Source organism: Telmatherina bonti, assembly GCF_933228915.1.
Source record: "Telmatherina bonti genome assembly, chromosome: 8".
In the NCBI taxonomy this organism is placed as follows: Eukaryota; Metazoa; Chordata; class Actinopteri; order Atheriniformes; family Telmatherinidae; genus Telmatherina; species Telmatherina bonti.
In genome coordinates this window covers 8355103-8380520 of record NC_136626.1, presented here as the reverse complement: position 1 = coordinate 8380520, position 25418 = coordinate 8355103, and the positions used below count along the sequence as shown (strand labels likewise).

The window sequence follows — 25418 nt, the reverse complement described above, 5'->3', positions numbered from 1 at the left end:
CAGATGGCTATTGTTGCACACATAGGTCTCTCATTCCACCGCTCCCTCCATCCTCACTTCCCTCCGGCTGAAACTGAGGGCCTTTTGTGCTTTAAAGGAAGCGATAAGTTGAGACGATGCAGGCGGAGGTGCGTTAGAAATTGACCAGTGACAGATTTGTGGCTGTAGGTTCAAGCAGTCAGGGAATGATGAAGTTCTGTCTTTCTGCTGCGAGTGTGTCCCCACCTGCACACACACAACAGCTCACACACCTGTTGGCACTGGGAATACATCAGCCTTCTTGGTGGTGCCGACAGACAGCCGTGTCAGGACTGGACGGCGAACTGCTTTTCCTCTTCGTCCCGCCTTCGCATCCTCATCAGTGTACCAGCAGTGTTTCATCCTGGCTATAACAAGCACAGGATCAGAGCCGAGTTCTTCCATCAAAATCCCAGCAAGGTCAAAGGTGGAAACATCTGGGTCTGGTTGGAACATCTGTGTCTGCAGGGGGACACGCAGAGACCGTGGGCTCCGGGCTCTCGCAGCGTTCTCGGACGCTTTATCTGATCTGCTTTGAAGTCTGTCTTTGCAGCCTCGTGTCCACTACTGTACAAATACCAGAGATGCTACTGGACTTCCAAAACCACATCATAGTCTCCCAGCATGCAGCCCTCAGAGAAAGGGGGGAGGGAAGAGAGGCGTTTTCTGGGTAATGTTTGATCTGTCTCCCGTAAGTGGGTAGACTTGCAGTCGGAAGAAAAATAAATGCAGTTTAGGGACATTTACCTTTTTCCACATCCTTACACATACTTGTTGTTTGTGTATGTGTGTGTGTTCACACGTTGCGCCATGTTTTTGTGCGTGCCCTCATGTGTTTTGGGGTCAGCCCCCGTGTGCTGCGTGATTTATTGAAAGGCTTTGCAGTGATACCAGAATTCCTTTGCGTTAAATGCCTGCTCTGAGGGCCTTTTACTGCCTGTGTGCTTTATGGACCATGATCGCACTCTATTTGTCTCTCACTTCTACATTTCTGAGGATTGTTTTTATGGCTTCTAGTCATCATTATAATGTATAGTATCAGGGCAGAAAACAGAATAGGACACTGAATTCAGGATTCAGATTATTAAAAATATTACCGTTTTGTGCCTGATGTAAGAGTTACGTGAAAATCTTTATTTTATTTTTTTTTTACATGTGCATCGACCTTTCTTTTTTTTTTCATGTGATAAACAGGAAACTGAAAACAGCTTCCATATTTTTGATTCATCATGTTACCATATGAAAGTTTGTAAAAATATCTGATATGCACATCTAAAATGTCTCATTTTATCCATTTCCCCAAAGCATGAATGAAAAACTGTCAACTGTAAAAATATACATAAACAGACAAAAGTTACAAATATGAAAGAATTGGATGTGATGGCAGAGAACATTTGAACTTTTATGATCAGACTCTATAATATTCTTAAAAAGTTATTCTTTTGATTTAATCATTGTTTCGCCTCTAAACAACCAACTAAGAATTAAGGATATTTTGTCAGAATTAACCCTAAAATCCACCAAAACCTCATCAGGTGAACTTGATTTGACTTGAGCGCAGATGTGCGACTGCTGTGGTGTAGCCATGAATGATCCATTAATTGTTCCTAGGCAGACATCTTTGTCAAAGTGTTCACATTTAGACGTCATCAGACCAAAAGCACACCGAACACATGACCTGTTATTGAGATATTGATATTTTTATGTAGTGGTAAACCCAGCGCAAGTTTTTCTTTTAAGAAACGGTTTTGGATGACAATATTACCTTTGCATGAATTTACTTAAATGTTTTACATTTAGAACATGCTTATTACTTCTTCACTGGAAACTTAACCCTTTCATGCATAAATTAATTTTAAAAAAATAAATTAAAAAAACAACAACAATGCAACATTTTTAATTACAGTATTTTACCTCTACAGACATATGCAATGATACTTTTTTGTTTATTAGTGGTATTTATGATTTATCTTTATTTATGATTTATTTTAATGTATTCTATTTTGTATTTTTACAATAATATATAATTATTATATTTAATAAATCTTCTACTAAATATAGCTGTATCATTTTCTTTTCAAATTTATTGCAAAGACAAACTTGCGTAATTACAATATGTTAAATTATATCATATATTTATTGATTATCCAGTGAGTGGAAACGTATTGATGACTCACTAACATCACTGAAGTGGTTTATTTACAAAAAAAATACCATCTTCACTCATAAATATGCAAGAAAAAGCTTGTAAATAGTTGTTCACTATATGGCCACTATTCATGAAAGGGTTAGATATATCTGTGAGTAGAATATGCATATCTTAGTGGAACTGAGTCTCAGAATGCCCTCGTGTAGTTTATTTCAACAGTATTTATATATCAATTTGATTAACATTACAATTAAAAGATAGTCTAGATAGCCTAGTTAGATCCCCAAATAATTTCATGTATTTACGTTATAAAGCTCCTACTTTATGAAACATTAAATTCAGTGAAAGATGTGTTTTGCAGAAGGAACTGGCCATGTCCATGCTGATGGGCTCTGTCTCAGTCAGGACAGCCTCACCCTTGCAGACAGAAGGGCAGACACTTGGAGTTAAATACTTGGAAGTGGCAAAAACTTGGTGAAACTGTGGAACATGATCTTTTGTCAGATTTAAAGAAGTCGATGGCGAACTACATGCCGAGTAGGAGTGCTGTTGACCTGAAAGGTGGACAGAGTCTGGTGGTGGAAGGCTGTGAGGATCTTTCAACCCGAATGACATGTCTTCCATAATGGATGCAGTGGCTGTGGAGTTTGGGTGGGACTCACTTTTCTCAGAAATGATTGTTTTTGGGGTAGTTTGACAATTCGTAGGGTCCAAAGTCGATGAGATTCATCCCAAGTTCTTGATGGCCCTGAATCCTGTTGGGTTGTCTTGATTCGGATCCCTGCACAAAATCACAGAGGTTTGGAGCGTCTAAGGGATGTGTTCCTACAAGGGTGGTCAGACTTTCATACATTTCAGCCTTTCGGGGAAGGTCTATGCCAGGATGCTGCAGGGAAGAGTCTGGCAGACGATCAAACCTCAGATTTCAGAGGAACAATGGGGTCTTCGTCCTGGTCCTGGAACTCTGGACCAGCTCTTTATGTTTGCAGGAATCCTAGAGTTTGAATGGGAGTTTGGCCATACAATCTTAATGTGTTTTGTGGACATGGAGACAGTCATAAACTGTCTCCTTGGGGGGGTCCTGTGGGGGCTGCCTCAGAAGCTTATAGTATCATGCAGCTGACACAAGCCAGTCAGTTCTTTTACATCCAAAGTGAGAGTTTAGTTTACCTGCCAACAGTTTGTCAGACTGCATATCAGTACCAGGGCCCTTTGTCGTGCACTCTTTTATACTCGTTATGGACAGAGTTTCTGTCCATAAGGGTTTTCCAATATGATGGGTTTAGAATTTCATCCTTTTTTTATGTTGGCTTGCTGGTTTTGTCTCCATCAAGCACTGGAGGAGTTGCAGTTGATTTGGAGTGATTTTTATTGCCTCATGTGGAGGAATCTCAGAATCGTGGGGTCTTCTTCATAGTTGAAGGACAGGTGGAGCGCCAGATTGGAAGGCGGGTTGAGGCAGTCATGCAGATATTGCACAATTCTGTTTTGGTGAAGCTGTTATTTAGTTAATCTACAATCTAACCATAAACTTTGGTACGTAATGACCAAAACAATTAGATTATGAATGCAAACGGACAAAATGAGCTTCCTACAACCTGACTAACCCTCAGGCTTATGGAGAAGGGTAGAGGAGGGGCTCAAAGTTCAACCTCTTTCCCTCTGCGTTGTAGGTAAGGCGGTGTTGGCATCTGGGTCGGATTCCCTCTGGAAACCTTCTATGGGAGGTACTTCAGACATTCTCTGCCAGGAGGAGGCATTACTAATGCAGAGCGAAAGCTTGTCTGGGATCACCTTTGTTCTCCTGAAACGAATCTGAAGACGATCTCTGCTCAGACTGTTGCCCCATGATGAAGTTACATAGTGACAGTAAATGGATGGATCATATTTGTCTTGTTTTCATAATAAATCAATACGGCATAAATTTCAAACACTTGAATGGAAATGAGCCGGAAGGAGAATATCATAATCTGACCCACTCACACAAATTATATATAGTTATTTAACTAATCAACTGTAACTAAAAACAGCTGACATAGACTAACAAATATTTCCTATTTTATTTTTTAAATATTTAATTTAACTTTTTTTGTAAACTAGTATGACTTGGTCAGGGATAAGTAGTTGAAACAGTTCATCCATGTTCGGGCACGCTTCTATAAATAGGTACGTTCTTTTTCAAGAGACTAAAAATGGCCACGACTCACTTAAAAAACTGAAAATAAACAATTCAGACATGTCTTAGATAAACAAAAACTCTTAGATTTTATTTCCCACATTCATTTCTTACCCACTGATGTGATGAGCGACCAGGTTTTCCAGGTTTTTGGGCAAAATTTCAAAGGTTTACTGAAATAGCTACAACATAGTGAAGTAAATTTGAATAAATCTACCAGATACCAGTCGGGCCGGTCCTCAGAGACCTGGATGGTCACCCAGAATCCCCTTTCATGGTGTCAGAGGTGGTGTAGTTCCTGATCATGTTGACATTTAATCTTCAGAAGTGCGTATGCTCCCAGATTGAAGGACACATTTTGTCACGGCTCATTTTCAGGACAATCCTTTAAACAGGATGTACCAAAATGTTGGATTTGGTTCCAAATCGGATCCATATGAAGATTATATTGTGCCCCCATCTGTTAGTAGTTCATGTTGAATTATGCGCTACATGCTCTGTTTAGGGTGAGTTCACTCGGCCGCAAAACGTTCTCGTTAGCAGTTTGGTATCAGGTTTGATTTCACTGAGCGGTACTGTGCAGGCAGATCTGCCAGGGTGAGGTTGTCTGTCACCTGCAGAAATCCTGGTTGAGAAAGACCAGATGCTGGATTAACTTCCTGGATGCTAAACTGTGTGGTTGTGTTCTAAGAAGGTAGAGTTAGCTGACAGGACTCTAATTTCAACAGATGTTCTTCTGCTATACTCGGATAGAGATTTCAGAGATCTGACCTGACAACTGTGGTGACAAGGATGGTGATTTTTAATACGAGGCATACCCTTTTCCTTCTCCTGTCAGCCTTGTGTGTTGTTTATTATTTCTGTGGGATAATCTGAGAGGTTTGGTATTTAAATGGCTTTTTTTTTTTTTCAGTTCCTTTGACTTAAATGTTCTCTACACTTTCATACATGGGGCTTGTCTTAATGAAACTATTTCAGTTGCTGAAATTCCCCAAATAGAGTTAACTTTTGAAGATTAATCCAAAAACCAGGGGCTGGGGGGAAACAAAACCAGTACTAGTCCTATCTGATTGGTAATTCTCACTGCTTTCTGGCTTGCAGTTCTTAACCACTTTTACCATCAGATGGTGCATATTTTCTTTTTTTTTCCACCACCCTCTATGCCATATTGCCTTTAATTTCCACCATCACTCATAAAATGCAGTGAAGCAGTTGCTGAGGAAGAGCAGGGATGGTCAAAAGTAGATTAAAAGGAAGGACGACATATAGCAGTTATCGGAGCAAAAGGCTTTAAAAGGCTTTTTGTTGTTTCATAGTTATTAGAATATAAAGCACAAACAAAATGAAGGCACAACCCTGTATCAAGGTGCCACATTGCCAGATTTTAAGTGACTATCTAAGGACATTGCTGTTTTTTTCCCTGCAGCTTTGAGCTGTGCTCAGCTCCATCAAACTCACAAGGACAGATGCTGATTTCTCACATTTCAACGGACTAATTCACCTCATCTTTGCAGGATTGTGATAAGTTATTAGATAAAACTTCTATGAGTTTCTTGGATTTCAGCGGAAATATAGCTTTTGTACAAAAACTCGGATGAAGTTGCAGCTATGGAGACATTTCTGTTTTTCCAACAATAACTGAATATTCTAATTATTACAGCACCTCAGACTCTACTGTACATGCAGTTGAGTGTTATCTTGAAGATCCAAGAACTAAAAGTAACAAAGGATTAAAATGCATCTTGAAATGAAGTTATTTAACCCTTTCATGTATAGTGGCCATGTAGTGGACATCTATTTACAAGCTTTTTTCTTGCATATTCATGAATGAGGATGGTGTTTCTGTACATAAACCACTTCGGTGGATGTTGGGTCATCCAATACGTTTCCACTCACTGTAAAAATAAATAAATGTAATTGAATATAATGTAATGACGCAAGTTTGCCTTTGTGATGAATAGGAAAATGATACAGCTGTATTTTAAAGAAGATTTACGTAATGATGATTATGTATTATCTTATAAATATTTTAGAGAATACATTAAAATAAATCCTAAATTGTGATAAATCCCAAATATCACTAATAAACAAGTATTATTGCAAATGTCTGTAGAGGTAAAATACTGTGTTTAAAAAATGTTGCATTGTTTATTAATTCATGCATGAAAGGGTTAATTCAGGCAATGCCCAATATGTGAATAAGAGTGTGTTCAACTAAATTAGTCTGCTGTGAAATGCTTCCAGATCATCTCTACTGAGCAAAGTTTAAAGATGTTTAATAGAAAAGAACATATTTCCTATAAAACAGTTTCTGGTTAACTGAAATATTGATCCCACGTAATCTGATTATTTTTTTTATCTCAGATTTTTTGCACAATTTTTGCCCAGATCTTAAAAAAAAAAAAACCTTCAGGTGATCATGTTAGATGAAACCGGCTCCCAGCAGCACAAAGAACACAGTGTTATTGATCAGAAACAGGTAGGAAGGCGCCAAACACAGCCAAACCCTCACGTGACAGTTTGTACTTCGGTACGGTCTAATATCTGGATTTAAATATGGTATTGTATTGTATTGCTCTAAATTGAGCCCACATGTCCTGCCTCGCCTTTTAGTGCCTTCGCTCATCATCTGCAAAAATCCAGAGAATTGAAAAGTGAATCTTGGTCGTAAACTTTCTCTGCTTTCAGCCGAGCCATCCGTCACATCAGCTGGCTGTGAGGGAAGCTCTCTCCAGATCTGGGTCAACAATAGTTTAGCTGAAGTTTGCTAACATTCAGCAGCGCAGCTGAAAGTATCAGAGCAGCCAACAAAAAGAAGCCGCGCTGCTCTGTGTTTCCATGACCCCTCTCAGTTTCCAGTTAGCTCTGCGGTCAGGTCGTTTGTAAAGGATTACAGCCACGCCGTTGTTCCACGCTGCTTTTTGTAGAATTTCTGCAAAAAGCAGAAGGGAAGGACTTCGACTGGAAAGATTAAACTTGAATTTGTGGGAGGGGGGGGGTGTGGACTTCAGATAATAGACACATAAATGGCACCATCTCTAACCTAGCGGCTGTTAAAACAGAGCGACTGTAAACAAAGTGCGTTTGCATCCCTGATCCACGGTAAGCTGCGTTCCTCACCAGAAGCTCACTCCTGGTGTCGTCTTGTATTCCTGCAACAGGGACCTGCAGACAGTTTGTTTCACTTCATCTGACCTGTATATGAAGCGCATGCAGATGGGACCACGAAGAAAAGCCAACTACTGGAATGTTCCAGACTTCTTGCTTTTGTTTTTCTTTAATTTGCTTTCACATCTCGCTCCAAACAAACTCCTGTTTTTTTAACCAAACAGCGAATATGACGCTGTCATGGTGCCAAGTGAATGTTAAAGCAGGTGTAATGGTCGGATCTTAAACAGCGTTCGTGAGGAAAGCAGTTGTTTCTTTTGTGCCAGCTATCAAATGTTCTCCATTACAAACCTTAATCAATATAATTATGAAGCAAGTGGATTATTTAATGTAATTGTGGAGCAAGTCACCCTATGATAATTACATTCAGCACCATGATGAATTATGTCTCATTGCTGTAGGTAATTAGTCTGAAAATGTTTCCAGTTATGGCTTCAGAGCCAGAACTGAGTAATGTTCAGAGCTGCTCACATGAGAAAGAGCTGTTTGTCCTGCTGTTGCAGACGGAGCAGAAAATGGCCTTTTGGTTAAAAATAAAAACCACCGCTCACCCGGAATTGAATCAGGTTTTCATCTGGGGTCGGATAATATTAAACTGAACAGCGTCAGAGCCTGAATCAGCCTGTACTTGTTCCCTCTGTGTGTGTTCAGTGCTCTGGTCTTTGTGTGTAATCAGAAGAGTGTGATTAAACGCTGTGGAGCCTCTCTGAGATGTGGGTCCCTGCTCTCTTAAAGGCTGAACTATGCCAGCGCTGCTGTGTGCGTTCCTCTGTAATAAGATCACCCAGAAAAGACATTTTCAAGAGGTTCAGCTCCAGATAACACCACCCTTCTCTTTTGACTCTTTGTCTGGGCTATTTTCCATAGTTTCTGTTAAGCACTCTAGTTCCAATTAATGGAAATATAAATGGCGCAGAACTACAACATGCAGGGATAGTTTACATAACTTCAACTTTCCGACTAGATTCTCACGTTTAACCTTTTCTGACTGGGAGCGCCGTTTGTGTCCTTCAACCTTTCAAGCCTGAAGCCACGTAGATGGAGGAAAAGTGGGAAATGAACACTTCGGCTGGATGGTTTCTATATTTGCGGGGTTTTCAGAGAGTCTTTTAAACAAAGTCGCAAACAGAATGGGTTAAACGGGGTCCGGGTTTCATGCAAAACAAAAGGGAAAGTTTTCGTTGCAGAGGAACTGCACTCGTGTGCTTTTAGTCCTGATCTCAGCACCGTTCAGCATCTCTGCGATGAACCGTAACGCCGTGCGTTAACCGGGCCTCACCACCCAACATCAGCGCTTGCACCTCGCCGAAGCTCCTGCTGCTACATGAAAGCAAAACCCTCCAATTTCTCCCAAGCCCGGTGGGACGAGTGGAGACTGAAAGCAGCAGCAGATTAAATAACCCTTTAAACTTTGGTCCTGGTTGATGCTTCAACACGTCTGAGAACATATGACTGAGGAGAATAACTTCCATCAACACCTTCCATGTGCGTCCTCTTTAAGATTCATGCCTTTCTGATGACGTCATTATGTGAGATACGAACAAAATGTGGCACATGCTGGATCTTGTCTTCTGAATCTCATCCGGTGCAACATTTCCTGTGAAGCTTTTGTTCATATGCATGCCGTTTATTATTTATTTATTGCTTTATTCATCATCATTTCGTCATCTGTTTATCTGAAACGGGAGCTGATAACTGCACCCACCGATGAAGTGAATAAAAACACGTAGACCTGATTTAAAATTGAATTGATCGATAAAAGTTAAATGAAAATAAGTAAAAACATCTTTAAAAAGGGATGAAATGTACATAATTTAGTGCAGGAAATAAATATTTTCTGATTCTGCAAGGAATTATAATGATGTACATTTTATGTCTGTAAAACAACAAATTCAGACAAAAAGTCTCATTAAATTCATCCTAATTGACTTTATAATTGTTTTAATGTCCAGATACTTCTGGACAGGCTACATATATGATGACCTGGCTTTTTAAAGATTGTGTTTATTATTATTGAATTGAGATATTTAAGTTATTTAGATCTGTACAGGAAAGTTGTTGAGTTTGAAATTAGCTTTATTATTAATAAACATCCATTACCAGTTAAGAAACAAGACGTTCCTCTTTGTTTTGTTAGATTTCCTGAAGCCAACATAAATGTTTCCGACACAAACATGTGAGATGAGCGACAGATGAAAGACCCTCAGAAATCTGGAGACAAAAATAGAAGTCGGAGAAAGACGGGAGCTTTAAAAACAGCCGGACGGAGAAAGAGGTTTTTTCTTCTTCTGTCTCTTTGGTGGTCTGCGGCGGGGTCTCGCTGGATGTTGAACCCAGTGCAAAACACAACAGGGGGGGGAAAGGGTTAGAAGTTGGGGAGGTGGGGGGGGTGAGAGGCGGGTCCTGGGCTGAGGGTTACACCACCAGAGTCCCACAATTCATCATGCTTTGGCACCGACGAGGGCTGTCTGGACAGATCGGAGGTGGGGAGCCGAGAGAGGGGATTGATGGCCAGCAGACTCTGTGACCTCTTTTTCCCTGAAGAGGGGAGATAGTTTGTATGAAAGAGAGAGAGAGAAAGTAATCATCACCCTCCATCTCTCGTGTCCGGTTGAACATGTCTTCGTATCAGAAGGACGCATCAGCTGGACGGCAGGACCGTCCTGCTCTCAGCCATCATATCAGACATGACAGATGATTTGTTGTTCTTTCTCCTCCGCTCTCTCTCTCCCCCCTTCCTTCTCCCTGTCCTTCCTTTGCATCAGGACTTTCTGCAAGGTGACAGCAGCAGGGCCTTCCAGAGGCTGGGCTGGAAGCCAAAGGTGACTTTTGAGGTACGTTGGTTGAAGCGCATCTCATCCAACTGGAGGATTTTGTTGACACAAATAAAACGGCGATGAGAAAATGTTGATTTATTGTTGGGTTTTGAGGGGAAAAAAAGCTAGCCGACATGAAAAACTGATTTTTGAATCTCAGGGATTTTTTTTAACTAGAAAAATTCTCAGTCACAAAATTCTGGAAGCAGCTTTATTCACTTATGTTTGTTCGAATTAAACAATAAAAGATTTATTCCTTTTAATACTGTAAACCTCAACCTGAAATGCATCAAATTATCCCAAAAATAGAATATTTTTTATTTTATGAAATTAAAAATACTTCATCAATCCCAATGAGGAATTTTATTATCCCCAAAACAGTGGGAAAAATCCATGAATAAAAAGAAAAGATCATTGGTGCAGTGCAGAGCATTTTGTCAGGAAAAAACTGGATAAAATATTCAACATGTTTGTTTACTGTTTTTTTTTTTTTTTTTTTTAATTTTTATTCTTTAGTTATTGTATTGTAATGCATTGTATTTCATTTTGTGAAACATTCACTTTTTGATTATTACATTTATTTGTATTTTTTCTTTATTTCTGATGTTTTTAAATGTTTTAAATATTTCTGCATTTTTTAATAGTTATGTATGTGTGGGAAATAGATCATGCAAAAATCCGCATCTGTTTTTTTCTGAACTGGGGTTTAAACTGGGGCAGAAATGCATAGTTTACCTCATAAATATGATTTATTTACATTAAACATATTTTCTAGACATTTTCTCTCAACTCATCACATTTTTAACTTTTTTTTATTTTTTTTTAAAATTATTTTTGTCAGAAGATGTCTGATTTTAGCACAAATTACTTTTTTTTTTGGCTGTTTAGTTTATTTAAATTTTTTTATGATTATTTTTAGAAAACAGATAAACAGGTTTTTCTTGTTCAAACCTTAAACCTGATTAAACCTTGTTTTCTTTTTGCTTCCTGTTATATCTGATCATGTGCAGGAGCTGGTGAAGGAGATGGTGGACGCAGACGTCGAACTGATGAGGCAAAATCCAAACGCCTGAGGCCAAATATGTCCGTCCCTCCAGATAGGATGGAGATGTTACAGCACTCCACCGTCCTGCCACTGAGCCCATCAGTGGCACAACCTTTTTTTTTCCTTTTTATTTCTACCTTTATGACTTTTCCAGATGATGTGATTGTGTCCTTTTCTTCTTTGTTACGGGTGTTAGAGGGAACCAATCGTTGCCTTTGAGTCTGGTGTCTGTTTCTCATATTATGCCATTTTGATTTTGTTTTGTTGTTTTTTCACCCACTTTAAATGCCTTTTACACTGATCATGTCATAATTTACTGATGGCAGGTTTATTTATGTTTATCTTTTGAATGTGAAGAAATTGATTTATGTGTCAAAGTTTAATTTTTTCCTAAATGACCAAAAGGAATCAAGGATTAGATTGTTGTTATTATGTAATAATGATCCATTTGCTACCATGAAGTCAGACATTTGATCTTTGTTTTCTACCAGAACATGAACAGATTGATCAGGGCTACAAGGATGATAATAAAACATAAAGTCGGTGGTTGCAGCTGTTGTGATTGTTTATTTTAGTCCAGTAAAAGCCGCAGGTTCTCTAAATGCAGGTTAGGTGAGTGTTGTGTGTGTTCAGAAATCGGCTGGTTTGTCTCCTCTTTTCTCTGCTTCATCTTTCCAAGGCTTTTATTTGCAGGCATTTTATGCTCTTTTTTTATACAGCGGGAAGCTTATTTTTCCTCCCCGAGCCCAGAATCCGATCTGACAGGCGTCTCATCTGTCCTGAACAACATGCTACTTCTGATTTACTGTATTCACCCCTTACAGATGTGATTCAGACCCACTGAGGTGTTTAATCTGCCTTAGACTATCTACAGTCCTCCATCTCTTGCTTCATTAGCAGACAAGAACTTTGCTTGTCATGAATTTCTATATTGTTTTGTATTTATGTGGTTTAGTTTGTGTCTTTATGGCTCTTTTACATCCTTACTATAATCAAATATAAACAAAAAAGGCACTAAAATGTAAATAAAATAAAACTAAGTTATTTACAGGCAGTAGCTTGTAAATAATTGATATTTACAGTGAGAGAAAGAAATTATTAGAAGTGAGAAAAGTTGGTAATGAAGCAACTCGTGGTCTTTTACCTCTGCTGTTTTATTTAATTCATTTAAGGAGCTTTCAGGTGCATCTTATTCTGATTAGAGCTTTGTTTGTCTGCAGCTGTGTGACACTTTGCAGCTTCACTTTTATTCCATGTAAACTGTGAAGGAATTATAGCTGTAAAAAACGGAAAGAAAAACATTTTTTTCTAAAGAAATGTGGAGGAAAAGCAGAAGTTGGGACTGTTTTTAAGCATTCCAGTAAACGCAGCACACTGCTGGTATTGTTTAGGCGGTTTGACAGTCGGCTTGCACGGAGCCCTGAAGGTCTCAGCGAGGAGCCTGTTTTTGGGACAACACCTACAGGACATGTGGACAGTCTCTGATCGTCCTGGACAGCGCTGCGTCTGCGCGGACTCTCAATAAGAAACAGATGTGGCCCTGGCGCTGGTTTTGGGCCCCTGAAACTGCTCCGAGAGCAGAAAACACACGTACCCACACACACACACAAACATATATATATGTAAACAGCCCGAGGCCTCACACAGGTGCACCGCGTATCCCTCAACAACAATTAGTCAGGTTAGTGATCAGATCTGCTGTTGGCGCAGACACAGAGAAACTGGTGGAGTTTTGAAGCAGAACAGAAAACCTTCCGGCAGCTAAATAAACATTTTATGGGCTTAACTGCTTTAATTGTTGCCAAAGATTTAATAAGTTTTAAAATGTTTTTTTTAAGTAAAATCTTAGAAAGAAATTCCTTTAATATAACAGAAATATAAAAACAAATGACCGACGTGAGAACGATGCTGATCAAGTCAAAACGCATCTTTACAGGAGAAACGTCGCGTTCCTTCATCATGGCGCAAAACGGAATTTCTGCGCAGAAATGAAAACTAGTCTCGCGCCCTGCTGCATTAAAACTGGGCTGACTGGGGGAAATATTTATTAGACTTCCGCCAATAAACATCTTATATAAATCTGTTCTAAAGGAGAGCTTGTTAAAAAAAATTAATTAAAAAAAATTATTGAAAATATCATTTAAATAAAAATATTTAAATAAAAAAAAAAAATTCAAAAGGTAGAAAAAGTTAATTTTTCAAAACACCGGAGTCGCAAAGTAACAAAAATGTGTTTTTAAATTTAAAATAATTCAGCTAATGTAAAGAGATCCCGCCTTTGTTATTATTATTATTATTATTATTATTATTATTATTGACAATGATAATAATAATGATAATAAACTTTAGAAATGCCGACAGTTTGGAACCAAATAACGGGACGCAAAACGCGTCGTTCCGGTCTGCACGTCACTCTGAGGCCTTCACATGGTTTAGAAACTGCATTGAGGATCAGGCTCAGAAGGATTTCTTGGACTCTTTCATGACACAAATGTTTTCAACAACAGCAACAGCAACAAATGAGGCAGAAAAGTGACATGAAAATCTTTGTTTGTGCCAGAGTCCTGCGGGATTAAAGACTGGGGAGGGGGCCGCAATCTCCGCCATGGCTGCAGTGTGAGGGGATCTAACTGCGCTCCCAGGGGACGCACCTCCACACACACACACACACACACACACACACCTCACACTGCAAGGCATGCAGGCTTGGTTCAGCCTGGTTGGTTCAGTCTGCGTTTGAAAAAAAAAAACAAAAAAAACGACTTTTTGGTAAAAAGGTAAAGTTGAACATTTTGTTCCAAAATTGGAGATAAAACTATTTTTACAGAGAAGCCATTACATCTTTTTTAATTATTTACCAATTTTTATATGTTTCTTTTTGTACTTTATCACAGTTTTAGTGGGATAAAGTGTCTCTACTTATTTATTTAACTCATGTTTTTTTTTTATGTATTTTTTAGTTGAGCTTTGAGGTGGAAAAGAAACAAACAAAAAGGTTCCTGACAAAAGAAAAAAAAACCATGAGCTCACACTTCCAGGAGTTTTCCCTCTTTCTCCCAACAATCTGCTGGACTTCTGGTGCTGAGTGTCGGATTTACTTGCAATAAATAACAGGAGAATTGATTTGACTTCTCCACTGCTCGTTTGGCACAACGCGCCCCACGGCGCGCCACCTGGAGCGCGTGGGATCCCCCGGCGCGAGTCGTTCCGAGCTGAACATAAAAACACCTCCAACACAACGCGGCATATTCATTCCTCAGTCAGGCCCCTCTGGATCCACTGCAGCCAGCCTGTGGAGCGGGCTGGCAGCGTTTCCAGACCGAATACCCCCCACCCCCCCTCCTCTGGGAGTCTTTAGCTGGTTGTACAGCAGGCCTGCAAGCTGCCATAAAAACGCACGAGCCCACCGCCCTGCACTGTGCTGTCCCAGTGAGGGTGCTTCAGATAAGGCAGCGAGGCTTCTCACCATCCTTTCCTAAAGTGCATTGTTGACATCCTCTCCACTGACCTCCATCACCTCCTCACGTCTTGTCTTCTGGATGAAAAACGACTCGCCGGAGTTCCTGGATGTTCCTTCCTGGCTCTGGAGAGCCGCATTCATCACAGACACGTTGGTTTGGGAGCAACAGCTTCGTTTTTAGTCCCTACAGGCAGCTTTCCGCGCACACAGGCTGGTCATTTAAAATGGCAAACTGCAGTAGCTGTGGAAGGTGCATGTCGAGCCAATAACGCGTTGTTTACACGGGAGCTGCAGTGATACTTTCACGGTGGCCCCGGGGGGAGGAAGAGGGGGAGGGGTAGGGGGGGGGGGGGGGGGGGGGCGTCGCTGGAAATCTTTTTATTTTTATTTTGTTTTTATTTTATTTCACTGAGTCTTTAAAATCCAATCCACAAAAGCCTAAAACTTAGTCAGCTTTCACTGGTGCCTGTCCACGGCCTGCCCGTTCGTGCAAAGGCACCCCCTCTTCTATCACCATCCCACCCCCATGTACACACACCACACACTGCAGAGGTGTAATGTATCATCAGCCCTCTCAATGCAGGCTGCTGGGAGGATTACAGAAGAAGCCAAATCTTAAAAATCCCCCCAAAAAAGAAAAGAATATTCAATCTAGGAATATATATATATATATATATATATATATATATATATATATATATATATATATATATATATATATATATATATAATGTTATGCACACACACAGCAGTAGGCTATACCCATTTTTTTTTCTTTTTGACACACACACACACATACATACATACATACATACATACATACACACACACATATATATATATATATATATATATATACATATATATATATATATATATATACATATATATATGTATATATATGTATGTATGTATATGTAAAATATGCCATCTCTATAATTCTGTTATAATACGCCTACAAATAAAAGGAAAATCTTTGGACATTTTACACTTCAGTAGAACCTGGATATGTTTTTAGAATGGAGGAGGAGGGTGGCTATCTCACGTGATCAAGGAAGCAAAGAGATAAATAAACATCTGACAGCAGCAATATTTCAGTCAGTCACCGCCAGTAACTCCAGTTCCTCATGATGCAGAGCGGTGTGTCTGCATCCCTCAGTCAGATCTTATATCCATCAGAGCGTCCTCATCATGCGTCAGCAGGGACCTTCAGGGTCTGAACCTGCAGCTAAACGTTCCCCAAAGACATCCAAAACAAATGCAGCTGCAGCTCCTTTTCTCCTCCTTTTCTTTTTTTCCCCTCCTGCTTTTTCATCCAAATCCTCTCATCATCCCCGAGCAGAAGTCAGACAGAAGTCTGTTCAGTCTGAACGACCTGCTTTGTTTTGCTGACGAGGCCTTTTAGTCAGTTTACAAACCGCACTGCTGCCACGCGCGGGTTTATTTACTGCCAGGTTATTTACACTCAAACACTCAGCAGATACCACGTGCAGGTGAGCTCAAAAGGAAAAATGTGGTTAAAAAAGAGCAAAAATCAACAAGTTTCACCCCTCTGGACTGGATTGAAGGTAATCTGAGCTGAAGTTAAACTTTGAGGCCGCAGCCAAAAAATGCTTTATGAAATATTGCCTCAATGTAGGACGAATACTCCTACTGATGTTTTAATTACACTATTATACACATCTTACCACAAATGTTAGAGACAAAGTCCCAAACTTATGTATTCTCAGGAAAGCGTTGCTTCTCTTTGCGCAGTTGCACATTTTCTTTTAAAAAAATAAATAAATAAATAAAAGCTTATTTTCTTGGGCCAAAATAAATCATGATATTTAGTCTGAATTTATAGAATGTTATGAATAATTTCAAATGATCCTAATATTAAGATACGTGTTTGTTTTCCATTCCAGGCCTCTCGTTTTAAACAAGCTCCGTTCCAGCTTTATACTAATAAATCACGCCAATTAAAATCAAATAGATGGCACTTTATTAAACAAAACAAACTGTAATGCCTTCAAAATAGTTTTTTAAAATAAAAAAAAACAAATAACACAATGAATAAAATAAGTCAGTATGGCTACAAAGTGTCCCCCCTCCCTTCTCTATTTCTATACAAGAATTGGGCAAATTTAAGGCAACAACAATAAAAACTGGAAAACGTTTAAGTGTTTGGTCCTCAGTATCCAACCACTCCCCTTTTCCTAAAAATAAATTACTATATTAGGCTATAATTTACAGTTTAGTCTTTAAAAAAAAGTTGGCATTTGAGCCATTTTAGAAACAATTCTCGAAGTGAGAGGGAAGGAAACTTACGTGTTGTGGTGATACACAGCTCTCGAGAGAATTTCATGTCCATTCGGAGTGTGAAGGAAAGAAAGAGCAAAATTACAAAAATATAGAAAGTATATATTAGAGTTATTCATTTAGAAGAGGCCTCTGGCTTTCAGAACTTGCTGCAGTCATAAACAAAGGCTCCTGAGGTGCGGTAGATGGACTGGCCGGACGGGAAGGCCATCTGACAGCTATTATTCCCGTTAACCGGGGAGCCGTTCAGCCCGATCCGCTGGGACTCAAACATCTCCCGCACGGAGTGGAAGTTCTGCTGCTGGGCCGGGTACCCCGGGTTCAGGTGGCTCAGGTCCCCGTACCAGGACGTCAGCCTACCTTGGTGCGCGTGGTGACCGTCCTGGCCTGCCTGGCTTAGGTTTCCGTGGCCGAGCGGGGAGGCGGTGGTGGTGGTGATGCAATAGTCGGGCAGGGCCTCCTCCACCGTGGTGGACGGCGCCAGGTGGCCCCCGGACGACCTGTCCCCGGCGTACAGGCTCATTGCTTGCATGTTGCAGTGATAGGTCGCGTTGGAGCTCGTGGAGATGGCGCTCTGGTTGCAGGTCGTGGAGCTGTAGGCGGGGGTCTGGTTGGGGGAGTAGCTGAGCGACAGTGACGGGGTGATACCTGTCCGAGACGAGGCAATGAGAGGGGGGGAGAGCTCTCCCTGCGGAGACCCCCGCAAGGAGGTCATGATGTTATCCACGCTGAAGCCCTGCGCCGGGGCCTGGCCGTGGTGGTGGTGCTCGGCTCCTTCCATGCTGAGCGACCTGGAGGAGGGGACGCTGTGGGGGCTGCCTGTGGACATGCTGCTGCTGCTATCAGGGCTCTCTATCTTGGGCACGGCGCCCAGAGTGGGAGATGCGGCCTGAGGCGGCGTCGCGGTTCCGTTCTCAGTCTTAATATCCTGGATCCGGACCGGCTGGGAGCCTTGCACCGGTGCGTCCTGATCCCGGCCCGCGGGGCGGCCAGAGGGGTCCTTGCCTTGCCTCTCCCGCTCTTCCTTCTCCCTCTGCACGTCTTTCTTTTTGAACCTCCTGCGGCGCCGTAGAAAGCTGCCGTTCTCAAACATGTTGTAGGAGTCCGGGTCCAGGGTCCAGTAGCTGCCCTTCCCGGGTTTCTTGTCGTCCCGCGGCACCTTGACAAAGCACTCGTTGAGGGAGAGGTTGTGCCGGATGCTGTTCTGCCAGCCCTGCTTGTTGTCCCGGTAGAAGGGGAACCTCTCCATGATGAACTGATAAATCCCGTTCAGGGTGATCTTCTTCTCCGGGGAATTCTGGATCGCCATGGTGATGAGGGCGATGTAACTGTAGGGGGGTTTCACCATGTCCTTCGGTTGGTGCTGGGGGGCGTACGGTCCGTACGCCCGGGCCATGCTGGCCGGGTACTGCTCGTGGGCCGCATGTGGGTACATGGTCATGGGCGCAGGCATCCCAGTGTACCCACCGCCGGCCCGGTAGTAGCTCTGGTCGCTGCTGATGTAGGGAACGACTCCCAGAGAGTTGGGACTGGACACGGAGTAGCGCGCCTGCATGCTGCGCAATGCGTAAAAGCTCTCCAAAAGGCTTCCCAGCAGAAAGTGTCACAGCGCGTGCGTGTGCTCCGACTTTCCCACAGTTCTTTCTGGTTTCTTCGTCGCCTGGAAGTCCCTTTTCTCAGGACACAGCTCGCCACGGTGAGCCGGAGAGAGCGCGCGCTGCCTCAGTGAACATTTGGGAAACTAAGAAGGCAGCTGAAGCATGAGTCCACACAGCAAGAAACTTTTTTTTCTTTTACTCCTCACATTTTTTCCTCCCTTTTGGCTACTCGAGCTGCTCCACCCCGAATCCAAAATGTGTGCGCCATCATCCAATGGGACGGCGAAATGAACCTGTGGAAAAGAGCACCGCGATAAAAGTCACTACCCCCACCCCTCCCCCTCCTCCTCCTACTCCTCCCACTCTCTCCTGCCCTCTTTCGCTTCAGACATACTTATTAAAATACTTTAAAGGGTGTTGCCAAAATTCTGGAAATGTATCATTTTCAACTGTAAAAACTGAGAGCCATCAAATAAATAAAATTAATATAAAATTAAGATTAATTGATGTTTATTTCGTGGTTTTGTGGCTGAATGTTTGGGATTAAACAGCTGCACCAGCTCCTTTGCAGCTCTTCGACATCCACGCTGTGGGTAAAAGCGGAAATGGTTCCCAGTAGAACAAACAAATGAAGCAAAAGGCTGCTTGCCAGCACCTTGTGTTGTACCTGCATCCTGCAGGCAAACAGATGATTTTAAATTATCGACATGTTTTTCACAAATATGCAAACGAAATATTTTTATCATGATTGGAAAATGCAAAATAAGTCGCTATTTATCATCAATCCTGAGTGAGAAAAACTGCATCAGCTGTACTTCAGCCACTGAATAAACAAGGCAGACATGAAAGGGTTTGGATGCCCCCCCCACACACACACCCTCCCAGACTGCGCCGGCGGGCGGTGTGTGGAAACTAATTAAGGGTTAAATGAAGATCATTTGGCCGAGCTGGGTGAGAAAAGCTTCGCTGGGACCGAGCTGCTCCTGTTGCTGCTGAGAGTAAGTTGGGAATTTTAAGATGAAGAGCTCCAAATGTTGCCCAGACACTGCAGGCGTGAAAATGCTCTGAGGTTGCTGGACAGTTGTGCGCGCGCGTGTTGTCTGCAAGTCCTGGACATCATTTGTTTTCTTGTGTTTTAACACTGCAAACATCTAAATAATTATTTATGAGACAAAGTAATTAAATAAACCATTTAGAAAAGCTTAACATTAGCTGCCGACTTAGCTCATTTTTCTTTTTTCTAAATTAAACTTTTCTGGTTTGACACAACTAGGTGAATTTTCTTTTTTTTTTTTTTTTTTTTTAAAGAAGATTTATGTCAATTAAAAACAAATTGTTAGAATTAAATCTTTTTTTCTTTTATTGCTTCTGGGTTTATTTGACTTCCAGTCTACGACCTTTAAAAAAAAATCAATGCTGTTATTATAGTTCATCTGTGCTTGTATTTTAATTTAAATTTCTTGGTTCTTATCTTATAGAATTGAATTTTGTAAATGTATTCAACACAAATTCTTAAAGGGATTCTGCAGAAGATGCTTGTCTGTTATGTGTCTGTTTGGTTATTAAATCCACAAAATACACACAGAGTTGATTAAATACTTAATAGAAATTCTGCTCCAAATTTCTGTTCATCACTAAAAACTGAATTCCACAGCTGTGTTCAACAACTGAACTGCACAGAAAAACGTAACATTTATTAAATAAAAAAGACGAGAATAAATAAAGAAAAAGAAAAGCATAATTATAAATGATGCATTTAAGAAAACCTAGTTAAATTAAACTGAACTCCATGAACGGGAGTGGGGGGGGGGGGGGGGGGGGGGGGCTGTTTGTTGCCATAAATCAACTTGAAATAAAATGAAGAAATAAAACTTTTTTTTTCATTTAATGTATTATTTGGTTTGCTCAACATTTTATTGTATATCTTTCTCTAAAAATGGACTCAAAGGATATTTTCTTCTATAAACAAAAACGAATCAACAAACAGAAGTATATAAAAAAAATTAAGATCTCAGAAACTTCATTTTACTTCTAAGACAAAACAATGGGGTATTTTTTTAAAACATTAAAATAACAAACCAGATGTCATTTTCTCACTTGATTGTTTTGTTTTTGTTTTTTAGCTCTCATCATTGATTTGCATGTGTCTGCAGGGTCACAGCAGGAGGAAGAAACAAATGCTGTCATCTGTGAGGTCCTGCAGGCGCTGAGTGGACCTGACCGGGGAGCCGCGCGCATCAGCTGCTCTGCAGCGTGTGATAGGTGAAATAATCTGTTCATATGTGCAGCATGAACCCCTCTGTCTGTCTGTCCGTCTTCGACACGTAGCTTAACTCTTTAATGACAAGCAGCATATCATGTGACAAGATTCTGAACTAAAATAAAAAATATTACAGATTAAACTTGTTCATATTGTTGGATCATTTGGGAATGTGAAATCCCACAAAGGTTTTTATTTATTGATTTCAACAGGAAAACGATCAAACATGACTGACATGCAGCTGCGCTTGTGTGTGTGTGTGTGTGTGTGTGTGTGTGTGTGTGTGTGTGTGTTTAGTGCAACACACTACTGCCCCCAAGTGGTCAGAACATGAAACGTCCTTCACTTGGTCCTGCAAATTCTCCCTTTTCCTGTTGGAGTGAGGGAGTACTGGGGGGCCATTTGTTTGCCAACAATAAAAGAGGACCTAAAGTCTGCAGAGCAGAAGGGAAAGGCAAGAGGTGGAGCCATGGGAAGGAATTGCGAGTAAATTTTCAATATGAATCAGTAATAATTAATCTAGAGCTGATTAAACTGGACTTCTGTTGTTCTCAGATCAGAAAGACAAGACAGAGGGGGTCCAGTTAACTCGATTCTAGCGCTGACAATCATCAAGGTGAATCTACACAAACAATGATCCTTGAGGCAATGAATTATTTCTTTAACAGGCGGTATCACCTCCTATTATATTATCTATACATACTACTACGCAGAATTCATGCGCATGTTTGGAAAAACTGGGATGCAGTTCAGCAACTTGTGTAAAAACAAAAAAACAAACAAAAAAAAACAAACAAAAAAAAACCAACAACTGAAAATCTAATAATCTATACTTTAAACCAGGGGTCCCCAAGTGCAGTCCTGGGGATCCATCCTGCTGTTTTTAGGTGCAACCCTTCTCCAACACAGCTGAATCAAATAAGTGGCTCGTTAGCAGCCTCTGCAGAGCTGGATGACATGCAGAAGAGGAATTCAGCTATTTGACTCAGCTGTGCTGGACAGGGGTTGCATCTAAAGGTTGCAGGATGGTGGATCTGGACTTGGGCACCCCTGCTTTAAACCCTTCAGATCTGAAACGATGCAATGGCTCCACCTTTTGGGCTGTTGATGTTTGTGCATCATCAGCTGCACCAGCAGGAAAGTTCCAAAGAAGACACACAAAAATAAAACTAGACAAGAAAAATAAAAGACTACAGAGAAAGAAGGTGTTGTCAGCACGTGAGCCTCTTTTACATTTTAAAGAGAAAAGGAACCATGAAAATAACGACACATAGTTTTAATCATATCTTCATAGATGATCTTGGTTTGTCATTTTTTCTTTGAGGATTTCATTGCTGTGGGATTGCCAATAAAACTCTTTTCAGGAACTCCAATGTCATCAACAGTGTTTATATTAAGTGTCTAATTAAACACAGAAGAATTTCCACAGTATTCCAGATCCTCAAAGCCATGCACCCACAGAGCACATTGGTATTGGCTTCCAAATAAATAGCTGCCAATCATCCATGTGCAACACATTAATCTTCTGTTTGGTTCTCCGCCTGTGAGCGGTTTGAGGAGAGTCAAACAGTTCCAAGGCCAAAAGGGCCTCAAAGTATGGCAGTCCCCCCCTTTTCTCCCCAAACTGGACATTTGAAGCCAGACAGAGGAATGAAAAATGCTGCTTTGGGGTCCCAAATAAGGAAAACATTTCCTGAAAAGTTACATTAAAATAGAATGTTCTCATATAATATGACTTTTATCTTGTTTGCATGCTATTTAAACAAAGTCTTAAGAGCTTTGACTCTCAAAAGTTCTCCAGGATCTTTGCAGTACTTGTTACTGTAAGCAAATATTTTAGTCTGCTTTACAAACAGCATATTTTTTAATCCACAGTTTGATCAGTAAACAACAAGCTTTAACGCGTTACCAGACTGCACAGAAAGGCCCAACATCAGCTGTTAAATACTGCCCCCTAGTGGATTTTATTTAGCTTTTTTTTTTTTTTTTTTTTTTTTTTTAAGTTTTTCTTTTTTTCTTTCTTTGCAAAGAAGTCTTTGTTTTTTTTTCCCAGACAGATACGGTTGTGCTGCATATCTCCCTCTTTTTTCAACCACTGACTTACAAACTGCAGCTAAACTATGAAGACATGACACCTGGGTGCTGCTTCGTGTAACTTCAGGCTTCATCTACTTTCCAGGATGTTAAGTTGAGTTAACAGAAGTTAAGCTGTTTAAAACCTTCACCTGCAATATCGAGAACATGGTATGGTGGATAAATAGTGACACCAACATGAATAAGAGCAAAAAAGAGCAAAGAGAAAAAAAATTTCATAGGCAGGTGGGGTTCCTCTGACCCCCCCCTCCAAGGAACGAGAAGTGTGGCCCAATCATAACTCCTCCCCGTGCTGCTACCACTCTGCCTTATCTATTTGCTTTGCAGAGATAAGATGCACTTATTATTAGCAAAGATCAGATGTTGATTAGCCATTTTAATGGCCATCCATTATCCCCAGTTGAAAGGCTCTAGTCACACTTCATTTATTAGCTCCATCTTGCTAGATCCAGGTTGGACCTGTGCTCATGAAGGGATGGACATGGTCAGCAGCAATAATTATGTAGGCTTTGCTGGTTAAACCATGTCATGTTGGTGCTAAGGGGACCAAAGGGTGGCAAGGAAACATCTCTCCAGCCATTCCACCAGCAGCAGCATGAAGAGTTGATCCTGACGGCAGGATGGATCCATGTTGTCATGATGTTTCCAGCAGATTCTGATCCTACCATGTGAATGTGGAGCTGAACTGGAGACTCATCAGACCAGCAACGTTTCTCCATCTTCTATTGTCCAGCTCTGGTGAGTCTGTGTGAATTGTAGCCTCAGTTTCCTGTTCTTACTGACAGGAGGGAACCCGCTGTGGTCTTCTGCTGCTGGAGACCATCTGCTTCCAGGCTGGGAAATTGTAGGGTTATAGCAGCATTATAAAATCACAGAAGAAAAGAGTAAAATGACAAAATAATTGCAAAAACACTGCAGAATACACAGGACGGGAATATATATAGGAAGGGAAGGGAATATATGTAATATGTATATATGTAATTCCTCTCTCACCCACCCCTCCCATCTCCCCAGGGTAGAGCGGGTGGGTGTTCATCTCTCAAGCTCGGGTTCTCTACCAGAGTCCTGGGAGCTTGAGGGTCCTATTGTATCTTAGCTGTTCCTGGGGCTGCGCTTTTCTGAACATGTCTGATGTCTCACCAGGTATCTGTTGGAGCCACTTCTCCAGTGTGGGGGACACGGCACCCAGTGCTCCCATCACTATGGATACTATTGTTGCTTTCTTCCTCCAGGACTTCTCCAGTTCCTCCTTGAAGCCTTGGTACTTCTCCAGTTTCTCATGCTCCTTTTTCCTGATATTTCCATCAATGGGGATGGATCCATCGATCACTACAGCTTTCCTCTCCTGCTTATCCATGATCACCATGTCCGGTTGGTTGGCCACCAATATTTTATCTGTCTGGATCTGGAAGTCCCAGAGGATCTTAGCCCTCTCATTCTCCACCACCTTGGGGGGAGTTTCCCACTGGGACTTGGGGGTCTCCTGTCCATATTTTGAACTGATGTTCTTGTACACTATGCCAGCTACTTGGTTATGGCGCTCCATGTATTCTTTGCCTGCTAGTATCTTGCACCCTGCTTTGAGGTACTGGATTGTTTCAGGAGCTCCTTTGCATCGTCTGCACCTGCCTGGTGTGGTAGATCTGGGCCTCGATCGTTCTGGTTAACAGCTTGCGTGATAGGCAGCTCACAGGACAACAGCTTTAAGCGCAACTTAATGATGGTCGTACTAAACAAGTCCCAGTTTCAACTGTGAAGAGAAGACTTCGAGCTGCAGGTTTAACAGGACGAATTGCAGCAAGAAAGCCTTTGCTAAGACGCCAGACTAAGACAAAGAGGCTTGCATGGGCTAGAAAACATTCCAATTGGACGACTGAAGACTGGAAGAAGGTATTATGGACTGATGAATCAAAATTTGAAATCTTTGGTTCATCATGCAGGATCTTTGTGAGGCATCGAGCAGGTGACAGGATGGTTCCACAGTGTGTGGCATCAACTGTCAAATATGGGGGAGGAAGTCTGATGGTCTGGGGCTGTTTTGCTGGATCCAGGGTTGGTGACTTGTACAGAGTGAGTGGCACCCTGAACCAAAATGGCCACCACAGCATTCTGCAGCACCATGCAATACCCTCTGATATGCGTCTACTTGGTCAGGGGTTCATTCTACAGCAAGATAATGACCCAAAGCACAAGTCCAAGCTATGCCAGAACTACCTGAAGAAAAAAGAACAAGATGGTGAGCTTGAAAACATGGAGTGGCCAGCACAGTCTCCAGACTTAAACCCTATCAAGCTGGTTTGGGACGAACTTGACAGAAAAGTCAAAGCAAAGCA

General features: G+C 41.2%; 2 protein-coding genes across 2 annotated transcripts in view; one reads left to right on the top strand and one right to left on the bottom strand.

Moving 5' to 3' along the window:
• gmds (GDP-mannose 4,6-dehydratase) overlaps positions 1-11637 on the top strand; it is a gene marked incomplete at its 5' end in the record, with an annotated part of 208469 nt that extends 196832 nt beyond the window's left edge. The window contains 2 exons of the mRNA XM_079244684.1: positions 10277-10345; positions 11338-11637. Of these exons, the coding sequence (XP_079100810.1) occupies positions 10277-10345; positions 11338-11400 (132 nt within the window). The 3' untranslated portion in view covers positions 11401-11637. The remainder of the gene's footprint in view (positions 1-10276; positions 10346-11337) is intronic.
• A 5454-nt stretch (positions 11638-17091) lies between these two features.
• On the bottom strand, positions 17092-18960 carry LOC306759393 (forkhead box C1-A-like). The gene has a single exon (XM_079245030.1). The coding sequence runs from the start codon at positions 18686-18688 to the stop codon at positions 17273-17275; it is 1416 nt and encodes a 471-aa protein (XP_079101156.1). The 5' UTR covers positions 18689-18960; the 3' UTR covers positions 17092-17272.
• Positions 18961-25418: the final 6458 nt, after the last annotated feature.